Source organism: Pogoniulus pusillus, chromosome 24 (genome assembly GCF_015220805.1).
Source record: "Pogoniulus pusillus isolate bPogPus1 chromosome 24, bPogPus1.pri, whole genome shotgun sequence".
In the NCBI taxonomy this organism is placed as follows: domain Eukaryota; kingdom Metazoa; phylum Chordata; class Aves; order Piciformes; family Lybiidae; genus Pogoniulus; species Pogoniulus pusillus.
Window position 1 is genome coordinate 18,498,353 of NC_087287.1, and position 26,310 is coordinate 18,524,662.

The window sequence follows — 26,310 nt, forward strand, 5'->3', positions numbered from 1 at the left end:
AGGCTGGATGTTAGGAAGAAGTTCTTCACAGAGAGAGTGATTGGCATTGGAATGGGCTGCCCAGGGAGGTGGTGGAGTCACCGTCCCTGGAGGTGTTCAAGAAAAGCCTGGATGAGGCACTTAGTGCCATGGTCTGGTTGACTGGCTAGGGCTGGGTGCTAGGTTGGACTGGATGAGCTTGGAGGTCTCTTCCAACCTGGCTGATTCTGTGATTCTATGAAGGCTTCTCTAAGGTCTCCCCAGAGCCTTTTGTTGTCCAGGCTGACCAACCCCAAGTCACTCAGTCTGTAAGAGTGCAATGAGGCTGGTCCTTTCAGGTGCTAGAGCCTGAAGTGAGGGGTGAGGCTGATCAACTTTCACATCTACTGCACTGAGTCCAATAATTCTCACTCGAACAAAGTTCCATTTTTGTGACTACAGATATACTGTGCTCCAGATCAGAAGTCGGACTACTGACATCAATGGAACTACACAGAGCAGCACTTTAAAGGAAAAGAAAGCTGCCCTTTTATTTTGCAAATCCATGGGCAATGTGTTAAATTCTTCAAGAGACACTAGATGGCTCCACTGGTGTTCCTACAACCTGCTCGGTTCTCCCAGAGGAGACACTACAGAAATCAACTTGTCTGTTTCATTTCAGCAGTATAATGTATTGCCCGGAGTATGCTCTTCCCTAAAGTGGTATGGCAGAGTGTTGAGCATAACTCCATTTCAAAAACTTCTACAAAAGAAACTTGAAAGGCACAGCACTTCCAATAACCAAATATCAAATCAAACCAGAATTCAATAGAACCACCCAGCAGAACCCGTTAGCGGCAGAACAAGCACACCTCCAGTCTTACTCTGCAAAACACTGCCATCGACTCAGGGAAAGAAATTCCACCCCTACCACACACCTCCTGCAATAGCAATGACTTGTGTGTTACATGCACAGCATGGTTATTAGATTTATTACAAAGCATAGAACTCGATCTGATTTATCAAAGTCATCCTCAGGTGATCCTACAGCTACTACTCTGTCTTACAAAAAGAGTCCAGAGCCTACTGACCAAAGAACTTCCTCCCAGAGTCTGACTGCTCAATATTGATGCATTTGGATTGATTTAACTCACATAAAGCAATTCTGAGGTCATGCTGCTTCTGTCCTGGGGGTACTGGTAGATAGTAGGGTGAAGATGAGGCAGCAGTGTGCCCAGGTGGCCAAGAGAGCCAATGGCATCCTGAGATGGCTCAGAAACAGTGGCCAGTTGGATGAGGGAGGTTATTCTTCCCCTGTACTCAGCACTGGTCAGGCCACACCTTGAGCACTGTGTCCAGTTCTGGGCCCCTCAATTCAAGAGGGATGTTGAGGTGCTGGAAGGTGTCCAGAGAAGGGCAACAAAGCTGGGGAGGGCTGAGGGAGCTGGGGGTGTGCAGCCTGCAGAAGAGGAGGCTCAGGGGTGACCTCACTGCTTTCTACAACTACCTGAAGGGAGGCTGTAACCAGGTGGGATTGGTCTCTTCTCCCAGACAACCAGCAACAGAACAAAGGGACACAGTCTCAAGTTGTGCCAGAGGAGGTCCAGGCTGGATGTTAGGAGGAAGTTGTTGTCAGAGAGAGTGATTGGCATTGGAATGGGCTGCCCAGGGAGGTGGTGGAGTCACCATCCCTGGAGGTGTTCAAGAAAAGCCTGGATGAGGCACTTAGTGCCATGGTCTGGTTGACTGGCTAGGGCTGGGTGCTAGGTTGGACTGGATGATCTTGGAGGTCTCTTCCAACCTGGTTGATTCTGTGATTCTATGATCTGACGCACAGATTAACAAATAAAATGTTATGGAAGATGGTGTCTGATGAAAAGATGATCAGAGACTTCTGGATCTATTAGATGGAGGAATAAAAGGCATGTTCATTTTCATTTACAGTTATTTTGCATCATTTTTCTTGCAAAGCTGAGCAAACCAATTCAGGCAAAGGCTTAAATCATGCCTAAAAAGCTCCTCAAAATATCTTCCTCCCCATTTCTCTTTATTGCATGTTTATCTGCTGTCACCTTGTGTTGGGTCACTCTGACAAACACTGCAGTTTTGTCTACTGTGAAGAAACCAGAGAGGCAGAATGACATTCTGCACAATTAGGGTCTGCCACGTATGAATAATTAGATAACTTCTTCACAGTAGCTTCACTATAATGAGAAGATTTCTGCTGATGAACCTGAGGAACTGCATCCAGATTTTTCTTGTAGCTATGAAGCTGCTACTCCAAGACCCCCTGCCAGAAACGTGTGTATGGCAGTGCCACATGAGGGTTTTAGACAGGGTATAAGTGAGCCTTCTGGTCACCCTCACTTACTGCACTTCAGTTTGCATCAGAGTGGCCTCAGTGGCTTCACATAACCTGAATTCCTGTCTAAAGAGTCCAGAAATAAAGATGAGCATATAATGTGCTCCAAGTCCTAGAGGGCATTCAGTCCTAGGAATAAGAGTATTCAACAGCAGAGACTGCTAAATGACTACAGACCTCAGTCACAAGCACCATGACTGCTGCTGCATCACAATACGTAACTGTGGATCTTGGACCTCCCTTTCGACATTGCTGAAGAACCAATATACAAAGAGGAAAAAAACAAACAACAAAACAAACCAAACTCAAGAGAGATGTTGAGGTGCTGGAATGGGTCCAGAGAAGGGCAGCAAGGCTGGTGAGAGGCCTGGAGCACAGCCCTATGAGGAGAGGTTGAGGGAGCTGGGGGTGTGCAGCCTGCAGAAGAAGAGGCTCAGGGCAGAGCTCATTGCTGTCTACAACTACCTAAAGGGACAATGTAGTCTCTTCTCCCAGGCAACCAGCAATAGAACAAGGGGACACAGTCTCAAGTTGTGCTGGGGAAAGTATAGGCTGGATGTCAGGAGGAAGTTCTTCCCAGAGAGAGTGACTGGCACTGGAATGGGCTGCCCAGGGAGGTGGTGGGGGCATCGTCCCAGGAGGTGTTCAAGCAAAGCCTGGATGAGGCACTTAGTGCCATGTTCTAGTTGACTGGCTAGGGCTGGGTGCTAGATTGGACTGGATGATCTTGGTGGTCTCTTCCAACCTGTTTGATTCTATGATTCTATAGTTAGGAAAAGTCTGATAAGCAAAATTAAGTGTCAGGTATTCCATGTGACACAGAACTGATCTGGCATCACCTTAAGTACTGGGCCAAGTTTTACAGACAGTGCTCAAAAAACAGTAGTCAACAAACTCAAAGAGATCCAAGGACCAACAAAAAAAGAGGTGGCTAGAAAACATGAGTCACATGGAAATACTGAAGGCTGTGGTTTGGTTTGTTTTTGCTTTCTGAATAAAAGAAGGGTGGAAGGGATCAGGATGCATCTCTCTAAGAAGTTGTTAAAGAGACGTCAGTGTTTGGTCACTCTGCATGCCAAGTGAGAGCAAGTCAAGGAATACTTAGCTAAAGGGGCAGCAAAGCAGCTCTGAACTAGACACCAGGAAAAATTACTTATGTATACACTACACAAAACCACCCAGGCAGATAATTTAGGCAGTTCCTGTTGCTCAAGAGATTTCTAAGAAGAGGAAAAGAAAACATTGATTAGGAATTGCAGAAGTTTAGTTTAAAATCAAGAACACTCCACCAGGTAAGTTTCTGACATTATTTAAAACTCAGGTTTCTAACCTCCAAGTTTTACTTTCTATGAATTTCATTGTTGGGTTTTTTTTTTCTTTCAAATCATTCAGAGTTGAAGTTGCTTCATTTTGATCAGGAGATCTGCAGTTAAATTTGCAGTTGGTAACATAAGATTTCATGGCTTCGAAAAAGTGACTGATCAAAGTTTTGCCTCTATCATTGCATTCTCTCATCTGTCTTTTTTTCCTGATAGTTCTCAGACTGCATCAGAAGGTTCTTTCCTCTATCAGGGTTGCTTCTTTGCACTAGAAATACAGGCAGACATGCTCCCTGCATGCCCTTATCTCCTGTCTCTGCAGTTAACAGCCTCTCAAGTATGACTTTGGAACGGCAGAGATCATCATGCCAAGTCTTCCCAGTCTATTTACTAGTGAGGTGGTGTTCTACTTTGAAAAACCAGATACTGGAGAGGCAGAAAACTTTCTGCTTCAGACTACATCTCTGACTTTCCTTCTGTCAGTACCATGAATGCCAACGTATTTTCAGGCACAGAATGTCAGGGTTTGGTAGGGACTTCAAGAGATCATCCAGTCCAACCCCTTTGCCAGAGCAGGACCACCTAGAACAGGTCACAAAGGAGTGTGTTTGGGAATGCCTCCAGATAAGAAGGCGACTCCACAATCTCTCTGGGCAGCCTGTTCCAGGGCTCTGTCACTCTTGCAGGGAAAAAGTTTTCCTTATGTTCACATGGAACCTCCTATACTCCAGCTTGCCTCTGTTGCCCCTTGTTCTATCATTGGACATCACTGAAAAGTCTGGCTTTGTCCTCCCAACTGCCCTTCACATCTTTACAAACATGAATGAGGTCACCCCTCAAGCTCCTCTTCTCCAAGCTGAAGAGACCCAGGTCCCTCAGCCTTTCCCCATAACAGACATTTGACTCTTCATCTCTGTGTCTCTGCACAGGACTCTTTCAAGTGGTTTCCTGAGGTCCTTTTTGAACTGAGAGGACCAGAACTGGACACGAATGGCTTCTGCTAGGAATGCTTTCGGAAGGCAGCCATTTCAAAACCACAGCTTCATCTATATCCACCCCTCTCTACACTAAAACATGACAAATGTTGATTGTCCCCTCTAGTAAACTGCAGTTTATGTAAAATACATAGAGAAACCTCCTCAGAAATAGTACAGGAAGCATTTAAATGATTATTTGGCTTCATTTTTAAAAGAGTGTAACAAAGTGCTTATATTTCTTTTTTGTGTTCTACTGCTTCCTAAGAACCAAAAATCATTACCCACAGGACTCAAAACACCCCAGTTCAGGGCTCCTCGATTCAAGAGAGATGTTGAGGTGCTGGAACATGTCCAGAGAAGGGCAACAAGGCTGGTGAAAGGCCTGGAACACAAACCCTATGAGGAGAGGCTGAGGGAGCTGGGGGTGTGCAGCCTGCAGAAGAGGAGGCTCAGGGCAGAGCTCACTACTGTCTACAACTACCTGAAGGGAGGCTGTAGCCAGGTGGGGTTGGTCTCTTCTCCCAGGCAACCAGCAACAGAACAAGGGGACACAGTCTCAAGTTGTGCTGGGGGAGGTACAAGCTGGATGTTAGGAGGAAGTTTTTCACAGAGAGAGTGATTGGCATTGGAATGGGCTGCCCAGGGAGATGGTGGAGTTGCTGTCCCTGGAGATGCTGAAAATAAGACTGGATGGGGCACTTAGTGCCATGGTCTAGTTGACTGGACAGGGTGCTAGGTTGGACTGGATGATCTTGGAGGTCTCTTCCAACCTGCCTGATTCTATGATTCTTTCCTCTCCTGCATGCACAAAAGAAGTGCACAGGATTTGGCTGGCCAGATATGACATGAGATGCCACACTAGTTCCTGTGCAATCAGAGACTACTACTTCTTATTTCAAATGAACAACTGAAAATTTCAGCTCAAAGCCTGAACACAGACATTACAAACAAACCCAACTCACACACAAGGGTGGGAAATTTCCCGGAGGCTCCAGGCTGCTCAGAAGAGCAAGCACAATTAGAAGCGTTTTCACCGATCGATTCCGTGCTGAAGTGGACAGCAAGGTGTAAAGCCACAGTACTTTCCATGGCAACTGTAAGAGGTGACAAAGTCCTGCTGTAGAGGAAATGAAAAGTCAAGCAAGACAGCAATGCACAACCATGTAGCAGTTTTGGGCTTCTCCCCTCTCAACAAAAAAACAAAATCTTTCACTCAATACTTCCACCTTGAACTGGATAAGCTGAAGACATATCCTGAGGATTCCTCTAAAGCTTCTTGGCTGCCCCTGACTTCCTCACACATGTTAAGCAGTGGTTGAACAGTCAGCCAATACTTCTGTAGTTTGCCATTTAGCTTAACACACTCCACCTTTACATCTTTCCCATTTATTTCACTTGATTCATATTATTGCTCTTAAATGTGTCCTATCTCTTCCACCAGGAATTATTCAAATCCCTCTGCCTTGAAGTATTTTTCTGATGCTCCATTTTTCTCAGCAAAACTCCTATACAGTTCTAGATTGCTCCACTTGATGTATTTCTCCAGTTGCCCTCATGCTCCTGACTTTCTTGCTCTCTTCCATATTCTTCCCCATGAAGAATCAATGCAACCTTATAGGTATTCTCAAGACATTGACATTGTCCAGATGAGGGCCATGACAATGCTCAGAGGGCTGGAGCACCTATCCTATAAGGACATGCTCCAAGAGTTGGGGTTCTTGAGCCTAGAGAAGAGAAGGCTTTGAGGAGACCTTGGAGTAGCCTTCCAGTAACTGAAGTGGGCTACAGGAGGGCTGGGGAAGGACTACTTACAAGGTCTTGTAATGACACGATGAGGAGTAATGGGTTTAAACTGGAAGAGGGGAGATGTTAGGAAGAAGTTCTTTACAGTGAGGGTGATCAGACACTTGAATAGGTTGTCAGGGAGGTTGTGGAGCACAGAGTCACCCAATGTGATCTTTGATCACATTGGGTGACTCTGTGCTCCACAACCTCCCTGGAGGTGTTCAAGGCCAGGCTGGATGAAGCCTTGAGCAACCTCTTCTAGTGGGAGGTGTCCCTGCCTATGGCAGAGGGTTTGAACTGGATGATCTTTGAGGTCTCTTCCAACCTAAACCATTCCATGGTTCTATGATTATAATTTCTATGTTCTCTGAACAACTAATGGATGTCCATCATGAAAAACATGGCTGAAAAGGCTGTTCCTACTTTCCAGAGGAAAGAAGTCTTTTCTCAAGACACTTATTTCTTGCTATTATTTCTCATTTTCTCACATAATTAACTATTTACCCAGTTGTGAGCCACACTTCCTCTCTACTACATCAATACAAAGTTGTGTTCATTACAAACAAATCCCATCTAAGTGATATGAAGTCACCAAAATGTCACAACTTTGCACAAATGGAGATCAACCTCTGAAGCTAATTACACTGACATCAGCTTTCCCAAACTGCAGCTGAAGTTTGAGTTGAAATGCCAAGTTCTAGACGTGACTCAGTTCCTCACAACAAGCTTTCCACTTCCACTACCTCACCAACTGGACTTTAAATAAACAATGAGTTGTGTGCCTTGCATCTTTAATTTAATCTAATTTCCTATGAAATGGTGAATGGTAAGCAAATAAAAAACGTTCAAAATTAATGTGTGAACCTGCTGAAGAAATGGTTGTTTCCTGGAATTACCTGAAAACCATATTGTAACTGTATTACACACGTTGTAAATGCCTTCTATTTACTTGGAAAATTAGGATATCCACACATAGAATCCACATAGAATCAACCAGGTTGGAAGAGACCTCCAAGATCATCTAGTCCAACCTAGCACCCAGCCCTAATCAATCAACTAGACCATGGCACTAAGTGCCTCATCCAGTCTTTTCTTGAAGACCCCCAGGGACGGTGCCTCCACCACCTCCCTGGGCAGCCCATTCCAATGCCAATCACTCTCTCTGGGAAGAACTTCTTCCTAATATCCAGCCTATACCTACCCTGGCACAACTTGAGACTGTGTCCCCTTGTTCTGTTGTTGGTTGCCTGGGAGAAGAGGCCACCCCTCACCTGGCTACAATGCCCCTTCAGGTAGTTGTAGACAGTAATATGGCTACCAAAGTTAAGCAACTTTAGACTGCAATGACCATGACCATTTATACAATATATAAAACTTGGCCTGTCATAGTAAAGGTTGGAGACTTGAAGAGAAGCAATTTAGCAGAAACAACCAATGACAGAAGCTGACAGTATTTCCAGGAATGGAAAAATCTTCTTATACAAAAAGCATTCCCTCCAAACCAAACCTGCAGCACAGACAAAGAGGTGTTCTGGAGCTTCTGCAGGTGAGTGACTCTGGCTTCACACACTGCACATTACCAAGCCCCCAGGAGAAGATTCCCACAGAAGGAAAATGTGTCTGTCTGTAGGTTCTGTTTGTAGACAGTGGCATTTCTTATTGCCAAAACACAGCCAGCCATCCTAAGCCAACCACCAGGAATCAGACTCTATAGCAACCTCTGAGGCAGCCGTTCCATCCCATTGCGTATGCAGCACACGCAGCACACAAGTGCTCAGTAGGTTGGTGCTGCTGAGGCTTCACTTTTTGGGGAAGAAGCCAGCAACAGAAACCTCTATTGAAATCTATCAACAAGATGTTTGGCTTTGCCAAGCCCATCCCCTCCACTCAATTTTCCTAAGCATCCCCTGGTTACAGTATCACAGTATCACAGTATCATTAGGATTGGAAGAGACCTCACAGATCATCAAGTCCAACCCTTTACCACAGAGCTCAAGGCCAGACCATGGCACCAAGTGCCACGTCCAGTCCTGCCTTGAACAGCTCCAGGGACGGCGACTCCACCACCTCCCCGGGCAGCCCATTCCAGTGTCCAATGACTCTCTCAGGGAAGAACTTTCTCCTCACCTCCAGCCTAAATTTCCCCTGGCACAGCCTGAGGCTGTGTCCTCTTGTTCTGGTGCTGGCCACCTGAGAGAAGAGAGCAACCTCCTCCTGGCCACAACCTCCCCTCAGGTAGTTGTAGACAGCAATAAGGTCTCCCCTGAGCCTCCTCTTCTCCAGGCTAACCAATCCCAGCTCCCTCAGCCTCTCCTCGTAGGGCTGTGCTCAAGGCCTCTCCCCAGCCTCGTTGCCCTTCTCTGGACACGCTCAAGCATCTCAATGTCCTTCCTAAACTGGGGGGCCCAGAACTGAACACAGTACTCAAGGTGTGGTCTAACCAGTGCAGAGCACAGGGGCAGAATGACCTCCCTGCTCCTGCTGGCCACACCTAAGTATGGTTCCTAAGTATCTCCATGGTTCTCTCTACCTTAAGTCTTGAGGCACTCTGACATCCTATGGAAGCTACCAGACTGACCTAGGAGCATGACGCAGCTGTAACGATGTTAAATTCTAATCTGAGGGCTCCTGCATTTGACAAGGCAGCCCAGCTTAACCCCTGCCTCCCATACACGAGGGCTCCTGCATTTGACAAGGCAGCCCAGCTTAACCCCTGCCTCCCATACACGAGGGCTCCTGCATTTGACAAGGCAGCCCAGCTTAACCCCTGCCTCCCATACACGAGGGCTCCTGCATTTGACAAGGCAGCCCAGCTTAACCCCTGCCTCCCATACACGAGGGCTCCTGCATTTGACAAGGCAGCCCAGCTTAACCCCTGCCTCCCATACACGAGGGCTCCTGCATTTGACAAGGCAGCCCAGCTTAACCCCTGCCTCCCATACACGAGGGCTCCTGCATTTGACAAGGCAGCCCAGCTTAACCCCTGCCTCCCATACACGAGGGCTCCTGCATTTGACAAGGCAGCCCAGCTTAACCCCTGCCTCCCATACACATGTGCAGCCAGCAGGCAATCTCAAGGGTGGCTCAATAGTATGTTTTGCAAACTCTGGGTGCAGTAATTCATATTTTTAGGCTGTTGGGTTTTGGTTTTTTTTTTGGAAAGCTACATTTAGTAAGTTGTAAAAAGATCTCTTCCCTTATTTCTATATTGAGAAAGAATCCTAATTGGCCAGAACCAGTCATAAAAATTTAACCATGTTTCTGAAAACACGAGTGCCAAAGGGTAATGCATTGCTAATGGCTGCCAGTGGAATAAATAGCACTTCTGACGTCAAAACTTTGTTACACTCCAATAACTGGCTCACTTGGGGTTTTGGGTACAGCAAGTTACATGTCAGCTTTAAATAAAGACACCAAAATAGAACACAGGGTGAACCATATTGTCACTATGCAACTACATGACTTATATCTAATAAAATGTTAACAAAGGTGATAGACGGTATAAAAATAGTATTTTCTACCTCATATCATCCTCTAAGTTAGACCTGAGAAGGCAAAACAAGGCAGATCCTACTTCTCTTTTGGTTTTCAAAACATATGGCTAAAACCCAAGTAAGCAGTTTCGAGTGAAAGTGACATCTTTTAAACATTTATAGTACCTTTACCCAGAAGGTACCTGGGAAAAATCTGCAGAGAGATAAATCTTTGATCCCCTCTCTAATAAACGCACCAAGTAGCAAGTGGCTTTCCCTTTCATCTCCATCCCCTCCACAGAGCAACTCTTTAACAAAACACTCTCCTTACACTGAATTTTGTCAAAGATCATAGAATCAGTCAGGGTTGGAATGGACCACAAGGATTATCTAGTTCCAAACCCCCTGCCACGGGCAGGGACACCCTACCCTAGATTAGGCTGGACAGAGACTCATCCAATCTGGCCTTAAGCACCTCCAGGGATGAGGCTTCAACCACCTCCCTGGGCAACCCATTCCAGGCTCTCACCACTCTCATGCTGAACAATTTCCTCCTCATGTCCAGGCTGACTCTCCCCACCTCCAGCTTTTCTCCACTCCGCCTGGTCCTGTCACTACCTGATAGCCTACAAAGTCCCTCCCCAGCTTTTTTGTAGGCCCCCTTCAGATACTGGAAGGCCACAATAAGGTCACCTCCTCTTCTCCAGAATGAACAGCTTCAACTCTTACAGTCTGTCCTCATAGGAGAGGTGATGCAGCCCTCTGAGCATCCTCATGGCCCTTCTCTGGACACCCTGCAGCATCTCCACATCCCTCTTGTAACAGGGGCTCCAGAACTGGATGCAGTACAGGTTCTGTACTGCAGCCACCCAGATGATGGACAGAACTGTGGTGCCTGTATGGAGCTCAATACTTGAATCCTTCCAGCTGTGCCTACAGACAAAGAGGTTTAGCTGTGCAAACTGTGGCTGCATCCACAGGGAAGGGAATGGACAATGTTCTTAAGGTAACACACAAGGTTAGTGACACAAGACTGACCTGAGAGCAGGTTCCCCAAACTTATCTGGGGTCCCACAGATAACACTAAACCATCCTGATGAAATGCTGGCATTAAGCATTACTTTTCCATTCTCAATCTCCAATCTCACCAAAATATTACTGTAAATTACAACATTTTCCATCTCAGGATAGCTGAAATGCTAAGAGACTTAGACAAAAGAGGCTCCATCGTGTCCAAAAATGAAGACAAAAGAAATATGCTGCTCTGCCAAAATTTTATGGTCACTTAAATTGAGTACAGCCAGCAGCTCATAGTTCTACAGGTGGAACTTGGTGGACAACTGTATGAGATACAGCTGTAATGAGGATTTGGCAGGTGAAAGCAGTTCAGTTCTATACTGTCACTTGGGTACAAAATATACATTAGCCTGAGTATTGCTATGGAGGAGATGACAGGTCCTCTAAGCCTTGCCCAAAGATTTGTCTCTGGAGATGTGCTTTCCAAAGATTGCCACATGGGAGGCATCCTCCTTTGGCCAGGTTACAAACTACTGAAAACTGTGGTCTCCTAACTCTGTAGATGGTTCCATTGTGGCTTCCAAAGTGCTTATATTGGAGTTGGGAGTGCTAGCATACTCTGAAACAGAAGGGGAAAAGACTTGTCCTGTCATTACTCCTCAGAGGTTAGGGATCCATGGTGCAACCTTAATGGAGTAATAAGGCTGGTCCTTTTGAGACGAAATTCCTCCAAGATGGTCTTCTTCCCTTCAACAGGAGCTTGGGAAGAGCCTGTCAACTATTCATGTAGTCACTAATAAATCTCTTTCACTTGAGCAGCAAGTCTTGTTCATCTCAAATCACTCCTGTCTTGAGCATCTCTTTAAGTATTCCTGGGAGAAGAGGCATTATTTCCACTTCAGAGATCGGAACGCGAGCTAAGTCATTTAAATATTTGTACCATGCTCTCCATGTCTGTAAACACACACAAAAACCTTTGCCTCACAGTTAAAGAAACATGCCCAAGATGTTGCTGCAAGAAAACATGCAAAGTAAATCCACTCTGTCTGTGGCCCCTCCAAACTTTACCAATCTTTTGTTATGAAGTTTAAGAAACTCAGTTTTAGACTCACCATATGTGATCGTTTAAACACAAGTTCAGAGAAGAGGAGGCTCAGGGGTGACCTCATTGCTGTCTACAACTACCTGAAGGGAGGTTGTAGCCAGGTGGGGGTTGGGCTCTGCTCCCAGGCAACCAGCCACAGAACAAGGGGACACAGTCTCAAGTTGTGCCGGGGAAGATATAGGCTGGATGTTAGGAGGAAGTTCTTCACAGGGAGAGTGATTGGCATTGGAATGGGCTGCCCAGGGAGGTGGTGTGGTTGCTGTCCCTGGAGGTGCTCAGAAAAAGACTGAATGAGGCACTTAGTGCCATGGTCTAGTTGACTGGACAGGGTGCTAGGTTGGACTGGATGATCTTGGAGGTCTCCTCCAACCTGGCTGATTCTATGATTCTAAGAATTCAAAACGATACCAACATTAGCATTTCTCTCTTGTTCCTTTCAAAAAAGTATTAGGATGGTTAGCACCAATCTGAATTTGAAAGACAAAAGTCACAGCACCCCAAAATTCTTGCATATTGATTATGAGTACCTAAGATGTGGCAAAAAATAGCTTACTACATTTTCATTGCTGAGTTCTCTGCTCCATTTTCAGTATTGATCTTGAGTGGAAGAAAGGTACTGGAAGCAAAAATTGTCTGCAAGTACCTTTTAAATAGTAAATTATATCATAGTACATATTGCAAGCATGGGAATTTTTCACCTGCATCCCCAGTAGGTTTTTCCCTTCAGTAAGTACCAGAAAATGTTAAAAAGAACAAACAAATAAACAAACAAAAGGCAACAAATCCCAAACACCAAAAAAGCAACATGCACCAATTGCCCTTTCAAAGTACAACTGAGGGTTCTTTTATAAAGGTGCAGTCACCATCCCTGGAGGTGTTCAAGAAAAGCCTGAATGAGGCACTTAGTGCCATGGTCTGGTTGACTGGCTAGGGCTGAGTGATAAGTTGGACTGGATGAGCTTGGAGGTCTCTTTCAACCTGGCTGATTCTATTCTAGAGACATGGCCGATTTTGATCCTCTCTGGGGTTTTTTTGTTTGTTTGTTTGTTTTTTCTTTGTTGGAAGAGACCTCCAAGATCATCCAGTCCAACCTATCACCCAGCCCTATCCAATCCATATTCAGCACATGTGACTTTCTAATGAAGTTTGCTTTCTGCCACTATTGAATGACCACTGTAACCATAACACTGTGCAAAAACACAGACCTAGTTCTGTCTGCTTTGCTTTGGTGCTCCCCCCCACCCCATTACCAGTTGGTGCACTTGTCTGAGCCAGCAAAAGGAAATTGATCTCAAGAGGAACAAGTGCTTCCACAACAAGTTTCTAGGAGGAACAAACAGGCAGAATGCTGACAAGACCATCTAAGGCTCAGCTTGCCAAAGGCAACGGTGAAGCAATGCACATTTGCTACCTTGGCTAAGTCCTCATTTTCATTGGCATCTTTAAACTTGTGCCGCAGTGAGGTTTATACCTTTTGTCTTCCCACTGGGGCAATACAAGTTTAAAGCCTTTCTTACACACCAGAAACGTCAAAATGAACAACACTGCGAATCCTCCCTTCGTTTGGAAGCCATTAAACAGCTACCATTAGAGAGGGCAGAGAAAGAGCTGCAGAGCAGTACACAGACAGGAGAAGCAATGGTCCCGGCAGCTTGGCCAGGGGCTGAATGGGCAGCTCTAAGCAGAATCACAGAATGTCAGGGATTGGAAGGGACCTCCAGAGATTGTCCAACCCCACCGATACAGCAGGATTACGCAGGGCAGGCCACACTGGAACACATCCAAGCAGGTTTTGACAGTCTGCAGAGGAGACTCCTCAACCTCTTTGGACAGCCTGGTCCAGTACTCCATCACCTTCACCACAAAGAAGTATCTCCTCATGTTGAGGTGGAACCTCCTGTTGTCTAACTTGCACATTGTCACCACTGGGCACCACCAAAAAGAGACTGACACCTTCACACCTTCCTGCTACAATGACATCTACTCTAGCCTCCCCATCACAGGCAGAGACACCTCTCAACTAGACACAGCTGCTTAAAGCCTCATCCAATCTGGCCTCGAACACCTCTAGGGAGGAGGCAGCATTCACAGCACCCCTGGGAGCCTATTTCAGAATCTCACCACCCTTGTCCAAAAATGGTGTACTAAGACTAATATCCACTTGAGTCAATATTCTGGAAGAACTAAAACCATATGCACAGCAACATTTAATAAACTGCATAATCACTGCATTACATATAAAGAGGGAACTTTAGGATCTACATAAAACCACAACAGAAAAATCATTACTTGAATTAGTTCTTTGTATTCCTTACAATAAAACAATTTGTTAGGGTATCAAGTGCACCCAATAAAATAATACTTATTTTGACTTCTGTAATTTATTTTCTGTGTTCATCAGCATCAATTTCACCACAGGCTCCTGCTGTTTATTGTCCTGGTCGATTTTAAGCCCTTAGGTGACTTGTTAGCAAATGGTTCGGAAATAAAAAGTGACGCAAAAAGCTGCAGAAATCCTTATTAATCGTTAATTCACTCTACCTCCAAGCCACCTGCAGTACCTCTTAAAGTTGATTATGGGACAGAAAGACGTCAGAAAGCCAAAACACTGAGAACATTCTGGTTATAGTTAAAGGCTGCACATTTTTTCATATAAAGCTCTATTGAAATTGGCCTTTGAGCTTAAAATATTCAAGAGTTCGGCTGAAGCGCTTCAGAGAAGTGTGAAACCTGTGACTGGATGCAGCATTGCAGCAGGGAAGAACAAAGGCTGCTTTTTTAAAAACAGGGGCAAAGGGGCAATTTTCAGGTCCCCAGGAAAGCAGTGGAATAAAAAAAGTAACAGTGGTTCCCCAGAGATAAAGACAGAATAAGAAGAGGAAGAGAGTGCTTCTTATCCTCCCCTTTCCCTTCCCAGACTGGCAGAGATCACCTAGAGGATAAATGGCCAATATGCATATCATTATCAGGAAGAATTTGGTTCTGCTTTCCTGACTTGTATTTCAAAATCGAGGTTTCAGCAGCATTCAACTTCTCATCATGACTGTAAGCCTGTCTAGTAAAGAGCACCAACACCACTCCTGCTGTTGAGACTCGATAGTTGCATTATTTCTTATCAATCTGTGCATGTCAAGAGTTAAGATCACTTCAGCTCAAATACCTGCACCATTCAGCAGTGATAAGGCCACAGGTAATTTCCATTCCAAGTTATGCATTTTCTCCACAGAAACTCTCTGAAATCTCTCTAGCCAAATTTTTGCTGCTTGATCAAGTTAAGTTGCTGTATTTTTCAGGCACCCAAATACAAGGCCAGCAATTAACTGCCTGATTTTACTTTCAGTCCTTTGAATATTCTGCACAACACTTGGAACAGCTGAGTCACAAAGGCCAAAATCAAATTAAAATGCAAATGATGCTTATTACTACGATGAGAAAAAACTAAAATGATGTAGTCAAAGTAATTCATTTTTATAGTCTGTCACTTCTAAGCACAGCCTCTAACGTATCTAAGATAGCAATAACAGTATTTGAAGTGCAATGAGTCGATCAGAGGAACCACCTGAACTCCAAACAACTTCACAATATCACAGTATCACCAGGGTTGGAAGAGACCTCACAGATCATTAAGTCCAACCCTTTACCACAGAGCTCAAGGCCAGACCATGGCACCAAGTGCCACGTCCAGTCCTGCCTTGAACAGCTCCAGGGACGGCGACTCCACCACCTCCCCGGGCAGCCCATTCCAGTGTCCAATGACTCTCTCAGTGAAGAACTTTCTCCTCACCTCCAGCCTAAATCTCCCCTGGCGCAGCCTGAGGCTGTGTCCTCTTGTTCTGGCGCTGGCCACCTGAGAAAAGAGAGCAACCTTCTCCTGGCCACAACCACCCCTCAAGTAGTTGTAGACAGCAATAAGGTCTCCCCTGAGCCTCCTCTTCTCCAGGCTAACCAATCCCAGCTCCCTCAGCCTCTCCTCGTAGGGCTGTGCTCAAGGCCTCTCCCCAGCCTCGTCGCCCTTCTCTGGACACGCTCAAGCATCTCAATGTCCCTCCTAAACTGGGGGGCCCAGAACTGAACACAGTACTCAAGGTGTGGTCTAACCAGTGCAGAGTACAGGGGCAGAATGACCTCCCTGCTCCTGCTGGCCACACCATTCCTGATGCAGGCCAGGATGCCACTGGCTCTCTTGGCCACCTGGGCACACTGCTGGCTCATGTTCAGGTGGGTATCGATCAGCACCCCCAGATCCCTTTCTGTTTGACTGCTCTATGTATTTCATACTTACTTAGTGTATGCTGACAAAGGTTTTCCTTTAGTTACCTTTGTATCAAATAAGAAGAATTAAAGTTAGGAATTGGAAACTACCATCTTTTATTTTAGTTACTGGGTATAAAGAACAAATCTGGTGCTAATACCAACAAGCCTTGACCTTCTCTCAGTAAGGAACAAGCACCTTTTGTCCACATGCTTATATCATCTCCACCTGAATATGAAAGTGCTGGAATCTTCTACAGTCAAAAATTACAAGTTATATAGTGAGGTAATGGACTTTTCCCTTTACTGTGTGATACAAGGAGTACTTCTATATAGTTTTTGTGCAGAGTGCCTCAATGACTCCCTATTGTAAATGTGAACAAAAATAAGCTAAATATACAGCCCTTGACAGCAAGATAATATCCTATTGTTGCTGACAAATATGAAGACACCATCCTCTCAACAAGACAAAGATCTGTAGGCAACTAGCTACTAGGTGTAAAAAACCTCAGGTTAGAACCTCTGTTCTTCTCCCTCCCTCTCATTAAAAGAAAAAAGCAGAAACTTAAGTTTTGGTGCTATGAGAAAAGAAAAAGTAGATACACTGAAAGGATTACTTGATAAGTTTCCTTTCCAAAACACTCATTGTTTTGATAAACACTGAACTGGTTTGTTATTAGAATGAAAATATATCCAGAATTCAACTATTCAACTACCAAAAGAAAATGCTTCAAATGTTTCTACAAGGCATTTCTGATTCTTTGGTTTTGTCTATCTTTTTTAAGACATTCATAATTAGATTTCAAGTTCAACAAAGAGAAAATGGTTTACATGTAATTTAATGACCTCATTGCTGTCTACAACTACCTGAAGGGAGGCTGTAGCCAGGTGGGGTTGGTCTCTTCTCCCAGGCAACTAGCAACAGAACAAGGGGACACAGTCTCAAGTTGTGCCGGGGGAAGTACAGGCTGGATGTTGGGAGGAAGTTCTTCCCAGAGAGAGTGACTGGCATTGGAATGGGCTGCCCAGGGAGGTGGTGGAGTCACTGTCCCTGGAAGTGTTCAAGAAAAGCCTGGATGAGGCACTTGGTGCCATGGTCTGGTTGACTGGATAGGGCTGGGTGCTAGGTTGGACTGGCTGATCTTGGAGGTCTCTTCCAACCTGGTTGATTCTATGAACCTATAATGGAGTGGTTATGAAAGCAATATAAAAGGATCTAAAGTCACCTAAACACCTAAGAGAAACCTCCTCCTCAAAACCAGGAACTGGGCGAAAGGAAAAGCCAGTGTCTCCTCTAGAGATGATACAAATTGAGAGATTATTTCAGCACCATAATTATTTACTTCAAAAGCTAAAGACATTTGTTCCTTGCAGAAAAAGAAATTATCTACAACCCAGATTAACCTTCACAGAACTGTCCTCAGAAACATTCTGTGTTTAAGAGCTGTAACATCAAACTTCAAAAGGTGTTCTGAGCACTGTTACACCACACTGATAAATTCACTAAAAAAAAACAATGAACAAAATAATCATAGAATGGTTTATCTTGGAGGGGACCATCCAGTTCCAACCTCCTGCCATAGGCAGGGACATCTCCCACTAGAACAGGTCGCTCAAGGCCTCATCCAAGCTGGCCTTGAACACCTCCAGGAAGGGAGCAGCCACAGCCTCCCTGGGCAACCTGTGCCAGTGTCTCAGCACCCTCACTGCAAAGAACCCTTTCCTAACATCCTTTTTAAACCTCCCCTCTGCCAGTTCAAACCCATTCCTCCTCCTCCTGTCATTGCCAGACCTTGTCAATAGTCCCTCCCCAGCCTTCCTGTAGCCCCCTTCAGATACTGGAAGGCTACCATAAGATCTCCTCAAAGCCTTCTCCAGGCTGCACAGCCCCAACTCTCAGCCTGTCATAGCAGAGCTGCCGCAGCCCTCTGAGAACCTTTGTGGCCTCCTCTGGACTGGCTCCAACACTTCCATGTCCTTCTTGTGTTGGGGGCTGCAGAACTGCACACAGTACTCCAGGTGGGGTCTCAGGAGAGCCAAGGGGCAGAATCCCCTCCCTTGCCCTGCTGCCCATGCTGCTCTTGCTGCAGCCCAGCACAGGGTTGTGTCTGGGCTGCATTCACACTGCAGGCTCCTGTGGAGCTTTGCATCACCTCAGACTCCCAGGTCCTTTCCCTCAGGGCTGCTCTCAGCCATTCACCACCCAGCCTGGAGTAGTACTTGCGACTGTGTCAGCCCAGGTGCAGGACCTCACACTTATAATGGACATGTCTGATATGGCTGCTGGTTAAAGCAACACTTGGCACTGCATTCCATAAGGTTGAGCTAGGAGATATAGACAACGTCCTTAAAAACAGACAGTCCACACATTGATACTGAAAAGAAAATCACATCACCCACATTCAGCTCCATATCCTTAACCATGGAAGAGTCTTTGTTTTAGAAGAGACAGAAGCTCATTCCTCCTTCTCATCATCCTTTCAGTCTCAAAGAACAGTAAGCATTTTACAGTATTCCTAGAAACACTGATGAAAAGCTATGATGGAAGAAAAACAACATTCAGCAGAATAATTCTTCCTTTCCTGATCACTATCTGTGGTCTAGAGGCTGCATTTTCCCAGGCTGGAATGTAATTAAGCTGCTTGGCCTAGAAATCCACTGTCTAAAGATGTCTAAGATGATTCAAATTCACGAGATAACCATACTGACTGTCCTGACCTGGCAATCTCTCAAGAGTATCAAGAGGAACAGAGGGAGCAGAATCACTTTCTCTTGCACCCAACTCCTGCAGTCTTCTCAAGCACCAAGGTGACATCTGAAGACTGGTTGTTTTTTTGATCAGTATACTCTGATTTTCCATCTTCTTATGTTAGCTCCTTCATGGCTTTCTCCTGGATACATCCTGTTAATGCTGAGCTGTGTATTGTTTAAAATAAACACTTGGATTTCTGCATCTTTTCTTTTCCAGCTCCTTTTTTAATGAGGCACTCTTTGCCTACCTGGTCTTAAATTAGGCTACATTTTGAGGATGCTTAGAAAGTGTTCATATATCCATGACTACTTCCACCTGAAATATGCTCTGTTTAAGCTGACCATACTCTGCTTATATGAACGGACATACAGAATGAATAGATCTAGGGTATTATGTATTGTGTTCAGTGTTGTTTTCCATGGCTGGAAACAGTTCTGCTTTTCAAATATCCTATACACATCAATAAAACAGACAAAAAAAAATGTTCTGTTTTCCCTAGAAGTGAATAAACTCAGTTCTGTTTGCCCCAGAACATACAATGCTCAGCTGATGGTTCAGTCTCTCTTTTTCTGCTAACTTAGTGGCAACTCAAAGTAACAGCCACAAGCATCATCACACCCAAAGATCAGTTTAGAACTGCAACAAAATGGTAGTTAAAATGTATTTTTATACTCTTTATCCTTACTTTTGGGGCACAATTTCTTATTCTGCTCAGAGAATTATCAAGAACATATTGGCCCCTCTGCGTAGGCTTCGCAGAGGTTTCTCATACGTAGAAGCCTGCAATGATGCTGTGGTTGATTGCCAGGTTTCAGCCACCTCTCTAACCTCTCCCTTTCAGTGGGTGTGAAAGGGTTTACTTGTAATATGTATTGCTACTGACTGAATTTTATCCTGTTCTCCTGGATTCTCAGCAGCAATTCCCAAGTTAGAGGCTTCCCCAGAAAGCACGTCAAAGGATTCCCACCCACACACTGAATATCTAACAGGCCCTGACCCATTTTCTCCTTATTAAAGCAGCACTACATGGTTTAAATTTTAAAAGTAATAAACAGAGAGGCTAAATGAATGCAAGAACTGCAGTTGCAACTCTACCCTCTTCGGATTTTAATTCTGACAAAATCACTACCAAGAAGCAAAGAGACACATTTAAAATACAGACCTCAAATGTATTTTTCCTCAGTGTTCTCATTCAGTGACTTATTACGCCAGCTGTCTTCTGGCTAAGTACAAGAAGAGCTTCATTTATTAGTTCTGTATATAGAAAAATCCCCTAATTTAGCCATACTTGTCTCTTCCAACCATATCTTCAGGCATATTTCAGCAGCTTGAGGTCTAACAATCTTGTAACTCAGTGACTTCAGATACAGGATGCTTCAAAAATGAGGCCTCGTAATGACTAATGGTTGGAACTATATGATTTTATTAAGAGCATTAATGTTTCCTAACCAGAATAAGCAATAGAAATGAACACTGAATATTCAGAACTGAAGGATTTTATGGTTAGGCTGGACTACTGCAAATGCTACTGCAAGGCTCCCAATTTGTCATGGAATCGAAACTCTGGAATTTAACAACACCCCCAACTAACAGGTACAAAATTCTAATTAGAAACAAAATGACAACAGAAAATTCAGTTATTCCTATTCATTTTCAATTTCCCATTGCAGTCACAGTGTCAGATGCAGGGGGTATCAAATCTCACTAGTTCAGGCTGCAAAACAGCTTTTTTCACCTTCCTTGTTGTGACAGCTCCAAATGAACTGAAGCACTTCAGTAAGTCAAGTAAACTCTCCCAAAACAGCAACATTGAACACAAATGAAAATGCAGCCCCCAGAGCAGAAGGCCAGTGCTCTGACTGGGATATTTCTTGAGTAAAGGAACAATGTAAATGTGAGGAAAATTGTTTTCACTGTCAGGGTGACAGAGTCCTGGAACAGACTGCCTGGGGTAGGAGTTGGGGAGTCTCCTTCTCTGGAGATACTCAAAATCTGACTGGGTGCACTCCCGTGTGATCTACTCCAAGTAGTTTGCAGATGACACCAAGCTAGGAGCAGGTGTGGAGCTGTTGGAAGGTAGGAGAGCCCTGCAGAGGGACCTGGCCAGGCTGGATGGGTGGGCAGAGGCCAATGGGATGAGACTGAACAAGGCCAAGTGCAGGGTTCTGCACTTTGGCCACAACAACCCCAAGCAGCGCTACAGGTGGGGGACTGAGTGGCTGGAAAGCAGCCAGGAGGAAAGGGACCTTGGGGTACTGGTAGATAGTAGCTGAAGATGAGGCAGCAGTGTGCCCAGGTGGCCAAGAGAGCCAATGGCATCCTGCCCTGGATCAGGAACAGTGTGGCCAGTAGGATGAGGGAGGTTATTCTGCCCCTGTACTCAGTACCGGTCAGGCCACACCTTGAGTGCTGTGTCCAGTTCTGGGCCCCTCAGTTCAAGAGAGATGTTGAGGTGCTGGAAGGTGTCCAGAGAAGGGCAACAAGGCTGGTGAGGGGCCTGGAACACAAACCCTATGAGGAGAGGCTGAGGGAGCTGGGGGTGTGCAGCCTGCAGAAGAGGAGGCTCAGGGCAGAGCTCATTGTTGTCTACAACTACCTGAAGGGAGGCTGTAGTCAGGTGGGGTTGGTCTCTTCTCCCAGGCAACCAGCAACAGAACAAGGGGACACAGTCTCAAGTTGTGCCGGGGGAAGTATAGGCTGGATGTTAGGAGGAAGTTCCTGGCAGAGAGAGTGATTGGCATTGGAATGGGCTGCTCAGGGAGGTGATGGAGGCACCGTCTCTGGAGGTGTTCAAGAAAAGACTCAATGAGGCACTTGGTGCCATGGTCTGGTTGACTGGGTAGGGCTGGGTGCTAGGTTGGCCTGGATGATCTTGGAGGTCTCTTCCAACCTGGTTGATTCTATGATGCTATGATTCTAAGTGATCCTGCTCTGGCAGGGCAGTTGGACTGGATGATCTTTCAAAGTCCCTTCCAACCTTTAAGATTCAGTGAAGAACTTCATACAACTCAAAAAAAAAAAAAAGCCTAGAAGTTGCATTTAGCAATTGTTCATTTAGCCAATGCAGCACTCAAAGAAGAAAACTGAAGCATGAGCTTCACACAAAAAGAGTGGACTAGTAAACTGTTTAGTAGTTTCTGAAGCTAGTGGCAAAACATTTAGCAAAGCTAACACTGAATCACAATCCTATTTTTTAACCATTATTCATAAGCCATATTGGAATGATTTTCTTAGTTAAAAGTGTATTATTCTATCTCTTTTTGTGAAATACTTACCACAGTGTATGTTTTTGTACAACTCTGCCATCAGAATCATCTCAAAGCAAGCACAGCACATGAATCTTTAAAAGCTAATTTTAAAGATAAAATTGGCTACTTGATGTATACTCAAAATTAAGAGAGTACAGAATATGTATTTAACTTCCAAAACCTTAGGGGAACTTGCATACAAACACTCAGAAGTAAATTGAATGTGATCTCCTATGCAACAGGCAACATACACAGCATATAAAGCTACTCTAAGCCATTAAAAACTGCATATTAATGCTACAAAGAGATACTGAAGTGGGCATATAACAGCACAGCATCAACCTTGTCTTGATCACATTTAAGACAGGAGCAGACAACTTACGGGTAGGACTCTGAAAGCTGCTGAGCTATCTGGTAAGCTGTGGGGTCCCTGTCTAGAGCATAAACTGTGACATCAGTGGCTTTCTGGAGAAGAGCTGTGGTGTGGCCTCCGGCTCCAAACGTCATGTCGAGGAATCGCTGTTGAGGGAAAGAGACAACATCTTGACTTTAGAACAGTCACAGAATCACAGAATGTCAGAGCTTGGAAGAGACCTCCAGAGATCATCTAACAAAACAGTATCAGCCAGGGCAGGTTGCACAGGAACACGTCCAGGCAGGTAACACGTCCAGGCAGGTATTGAAAGTCCCCAGAGAAGGAAACTCTGCAACCTCTCTGTGCAGCCTGTTCCAGTGCTCCAGCACCCTCACAGTAAAGAAGTGTCTCTTCATGTTGAGGTGGAATCTCCTGTGCTTTTGTACCTGCCATTCCTTGTCCTGTCACCGAGCACCAATGAAAAGAGTCTGGCACCCTCATCTTGACACCAAACCCCTCAGATACTTCAAACACAGCTCCTTTTGCTAATCTTGCTCATATGCTGGGGGGAATCATAGCCCTGACTATAGCCACCATGTCCCTTTGAACACGCTCTCCTGTTTCGTGTAGAACTGCAATCGCGTCAGAGTAATCTTCCTAGGGCTTGAAATCTCTCCCCAACAATCCTTCCAGAACAAAAGGACAATCACTTGGTACAACCAACTGCAGCTTCACACTCTTGGCATTTCCTTGCAATGGGAGTTTAGAGGAAAGCCACTTGTTTGACAGCTTTGTTTGGACTTGCTCAATTTCATGGATACAAAGATATACAGGACGTGGGACTCAAGGAAGCAAGCAGCACCATCTGCTTTGCAAAGAACACGTCTAAAAGGAAGACTGATGTATTGTCTATCAATTAGAGAAAAAATAACACTCTCCTAGTTCTATACCACAGATCAAAGTGTGATGGCAGCACAGGCACATATATGCTGACTGGGGCTTACCTAGTTAGCACAGAACACAAATTTTTTCAAGACACAGTACCACTGATTTTGGGTTCACTGTGCAGGGACAATGCTGTCTATTTAGGTTATTAATATCCACTGAAGCAGAACCCTGCACTGTCTTCTCTACCATTATTACAGGTGGTAATTAGATGCAGAATAGCAAAAGGAATGCCCACCTTAATTGCAATTCCATTTTAATTGTTGAGGTGACATACTCTATACATGGAGCTACACCCTTTGATAAACAATACTGCCCTGCTTCTGAAGAATACTTGCTGCCCACAAATGTGTAGCAGAGCTGGGAATTATTTTTGGATATACTAAACAAGGCTAAAAGATTTTTAGCAATGTCAGGCAGACACAGCATCCTCTCCACTCTTCTGGATTAAAAAATGACAACACATTCAAGGAACTTTGAATGCACTCTGAAATATACATAGGTACAGATTCAGCACAAGGTGAGTAAAACGGAGCACTGGAATCTCTAAAGCAAGTGTTTCAGGACTCAAAAATTCCTGAAAACAGAAGTGTAAACTTCATATTCCTGCAATCAAAACCTCGCTGCTGCTCAGAGAACTTCCCTTACGGCAGAGGGCCGCTCAGCTTGGGACTTTTAAGCACTCTGTTATTGGTACTATCCTTGTAAAAGTCCTGTACTGGCTGTTGAGTGGGATATCAGACTAAGCAGAAAACACTGCATCCTCTCTTAAAGGAAAGTTACTACCATAAAAGCACTACTCCTAACTCCTTGGACCGATAATCATAGAATCATAGAATCAACCAGGTTGGAAGAGACCTCCAAGATCATCCAGGCCAAACTAGCACCCAGCCCTAGCCAGTCAACCAGACCATGGCACTAAGGGACTCAGCCAGGCTTCTCTTCAACACCTGCAGGGACAGTGTCTCCACCACCTCCCTGGGCAGCCCATTCCAATGCCAATCACTTTCTCTGGGAAGAACTTCCTCCTAACATCCAGCCTAGACCTCCCCTGGCACAACTTGAGACTGTGTCCCCTTGTTCTGTTGCTGGTTGCCTGACAGAAGAGGCCACCCCCCACCTGGCTACAGCCTCCCTTCAGGTAGTTGTAGACAGCAATGAGGTCTGCCCTGAGCCTCCTCTTCTCCAGGCTGCACACCCCCAGCTCCCTCAGCCTCTCCTCATAGGGTTTGTGTTCCAGGCTCCTCACCAGCCTTGTTGCCCTTCTCTGGACATCTTTGAGGTGCGCAGATACATATGTCAAAACCAGCAAGCAAGACCTCAAACAGATGTCTTGTTCCACTCAGAAGCAATACTTTGCAACCAGAATCTAAAAAAATAAATAACACCTGCAGTTAAACACAACCATCCTGGAACATTTATCTGATTTGAAATTAATCACTGCACTATACTGCTTCATAACATGTTTTTTATATGCTCCATTCATCTTCCATGCCTGAAATAAAAGAAGGATGGTTCCTTTTTTTTTTTCCCCTTCCCCTTTCTCTCTTGCCTAGTAGTTTTTAATCAAATAAAATTAAATGACATTTTATCCTCCTGGTCCTATAAATACCAGAAAAGATTATTACACGAATTCCTCTTGCAGTGACTCACCATTCTTTTGTTAAGTTATGATACCCCATCATAGCCCCCCTTGGGAATTTTATAATCAGTTTATGACTGTATGTTTTAGAAATCATTTGGCTCTTTCATGACATATGGATAGCAACAAACAAAAACTTCACAGCCTTCATTTTACAACTGGCCCTAAAATAGTTACAGAGTTCATCTTGCTCATTTTTGTATAAAAGACTTTTTGATGATAAATCATCTCCTAATAAATACCTTTTAAGCACTTCATTTGACTGAAGGAACCTGCAATTCTACTTACCATCGTTTTCCACATCTAATGAAGTTTACTCCAGAATACCTGACAAACTTTGCAGTTACCTACTACCTGCATCCCAAATGCTCCACTGTGCTAGTTTGAGCCTAGCTAGAATGTGTTAGTGAGAAGAATTAGATAATAGGCTGTGGAAGGAAAACAAGGCTGATGTCTGCCTCACTCAGTGGCTTGATGAGATGTATAAAAACAAAAATCAAAACATAGATAACACACTCAGCACTTCTGCTGGGGAACTGGCTGAGCTGCATCTCTAACCTCACCCCTCTGTGCTGTTTCTTTGACTAATCCACTTTGCTTCCTAACCCCCTGGCCAAATCTCTATTCTTCCTTGGGACTGGTGTAAGGTTGAGAGGGGGAGGGGGAAGGTGAAGGGGAGGTTGGGAACCCCTCCTGGGGACTCAGGTTTCTGTCCCATTACCTTTTACCTTGTATATTCCTGTATATACTGTAAATATCTGCTTGTATATTGAGCTAAGCTGTAAATATAAGCTTCATTTGAATTTCCAGAGCCAGCTGAGTCTAGTCTGGGTGATTTCCAAAGTGTGTGGGGGGATGAAGAACACCCAAACCATCACAGCCACAAATCAAATAGTGCTCACCTCCTCACTTAGCACTCATCACCTGTGCTGCAGAGCACTTTGACGAAGGTCCCATTACACAGTCATTGTATTAAAGCTTGTCAGGGAGCAGATTTTGTTTAATAACCTGTGGACATGGCACTGTGGGATACAGTGGTCTTTGGCTGGACTTGATGATCAGAGAGATGACTTCCAACCCAAATGGTTCTGTGACTCTGACTGTATTTCCTTTACTGAGTA

At 44.8% G+C, this 26,310-nt stretch overlaps 1 protein-coding gene across 2 annotated transcripts in view; it reads right to left on the minus strand.

Moving 5' to 3' along the window:
• METTL15 (methyltransferase 15, mitochondrial 12S rRNA N4-cytidine) overlaps positions 1-26,310 on the minus strand; it is an 84,456-nt gene that overhangs the window by 23,163 nt on the left and 34,983 nt on the right. For both annotated transcript variants that reach the window (XM_064163846.1, XM_064163845.1), the window contains exon 3: positions 22,630-22,766. In XM_064163846.1, the coding sequence (XP_064019916.1) occupies positions 22,630-22,766 (137 nt within the window). The remainder of the gene's footprint in view (positions 1-22,629; positions 22,767-26,310) is intronic.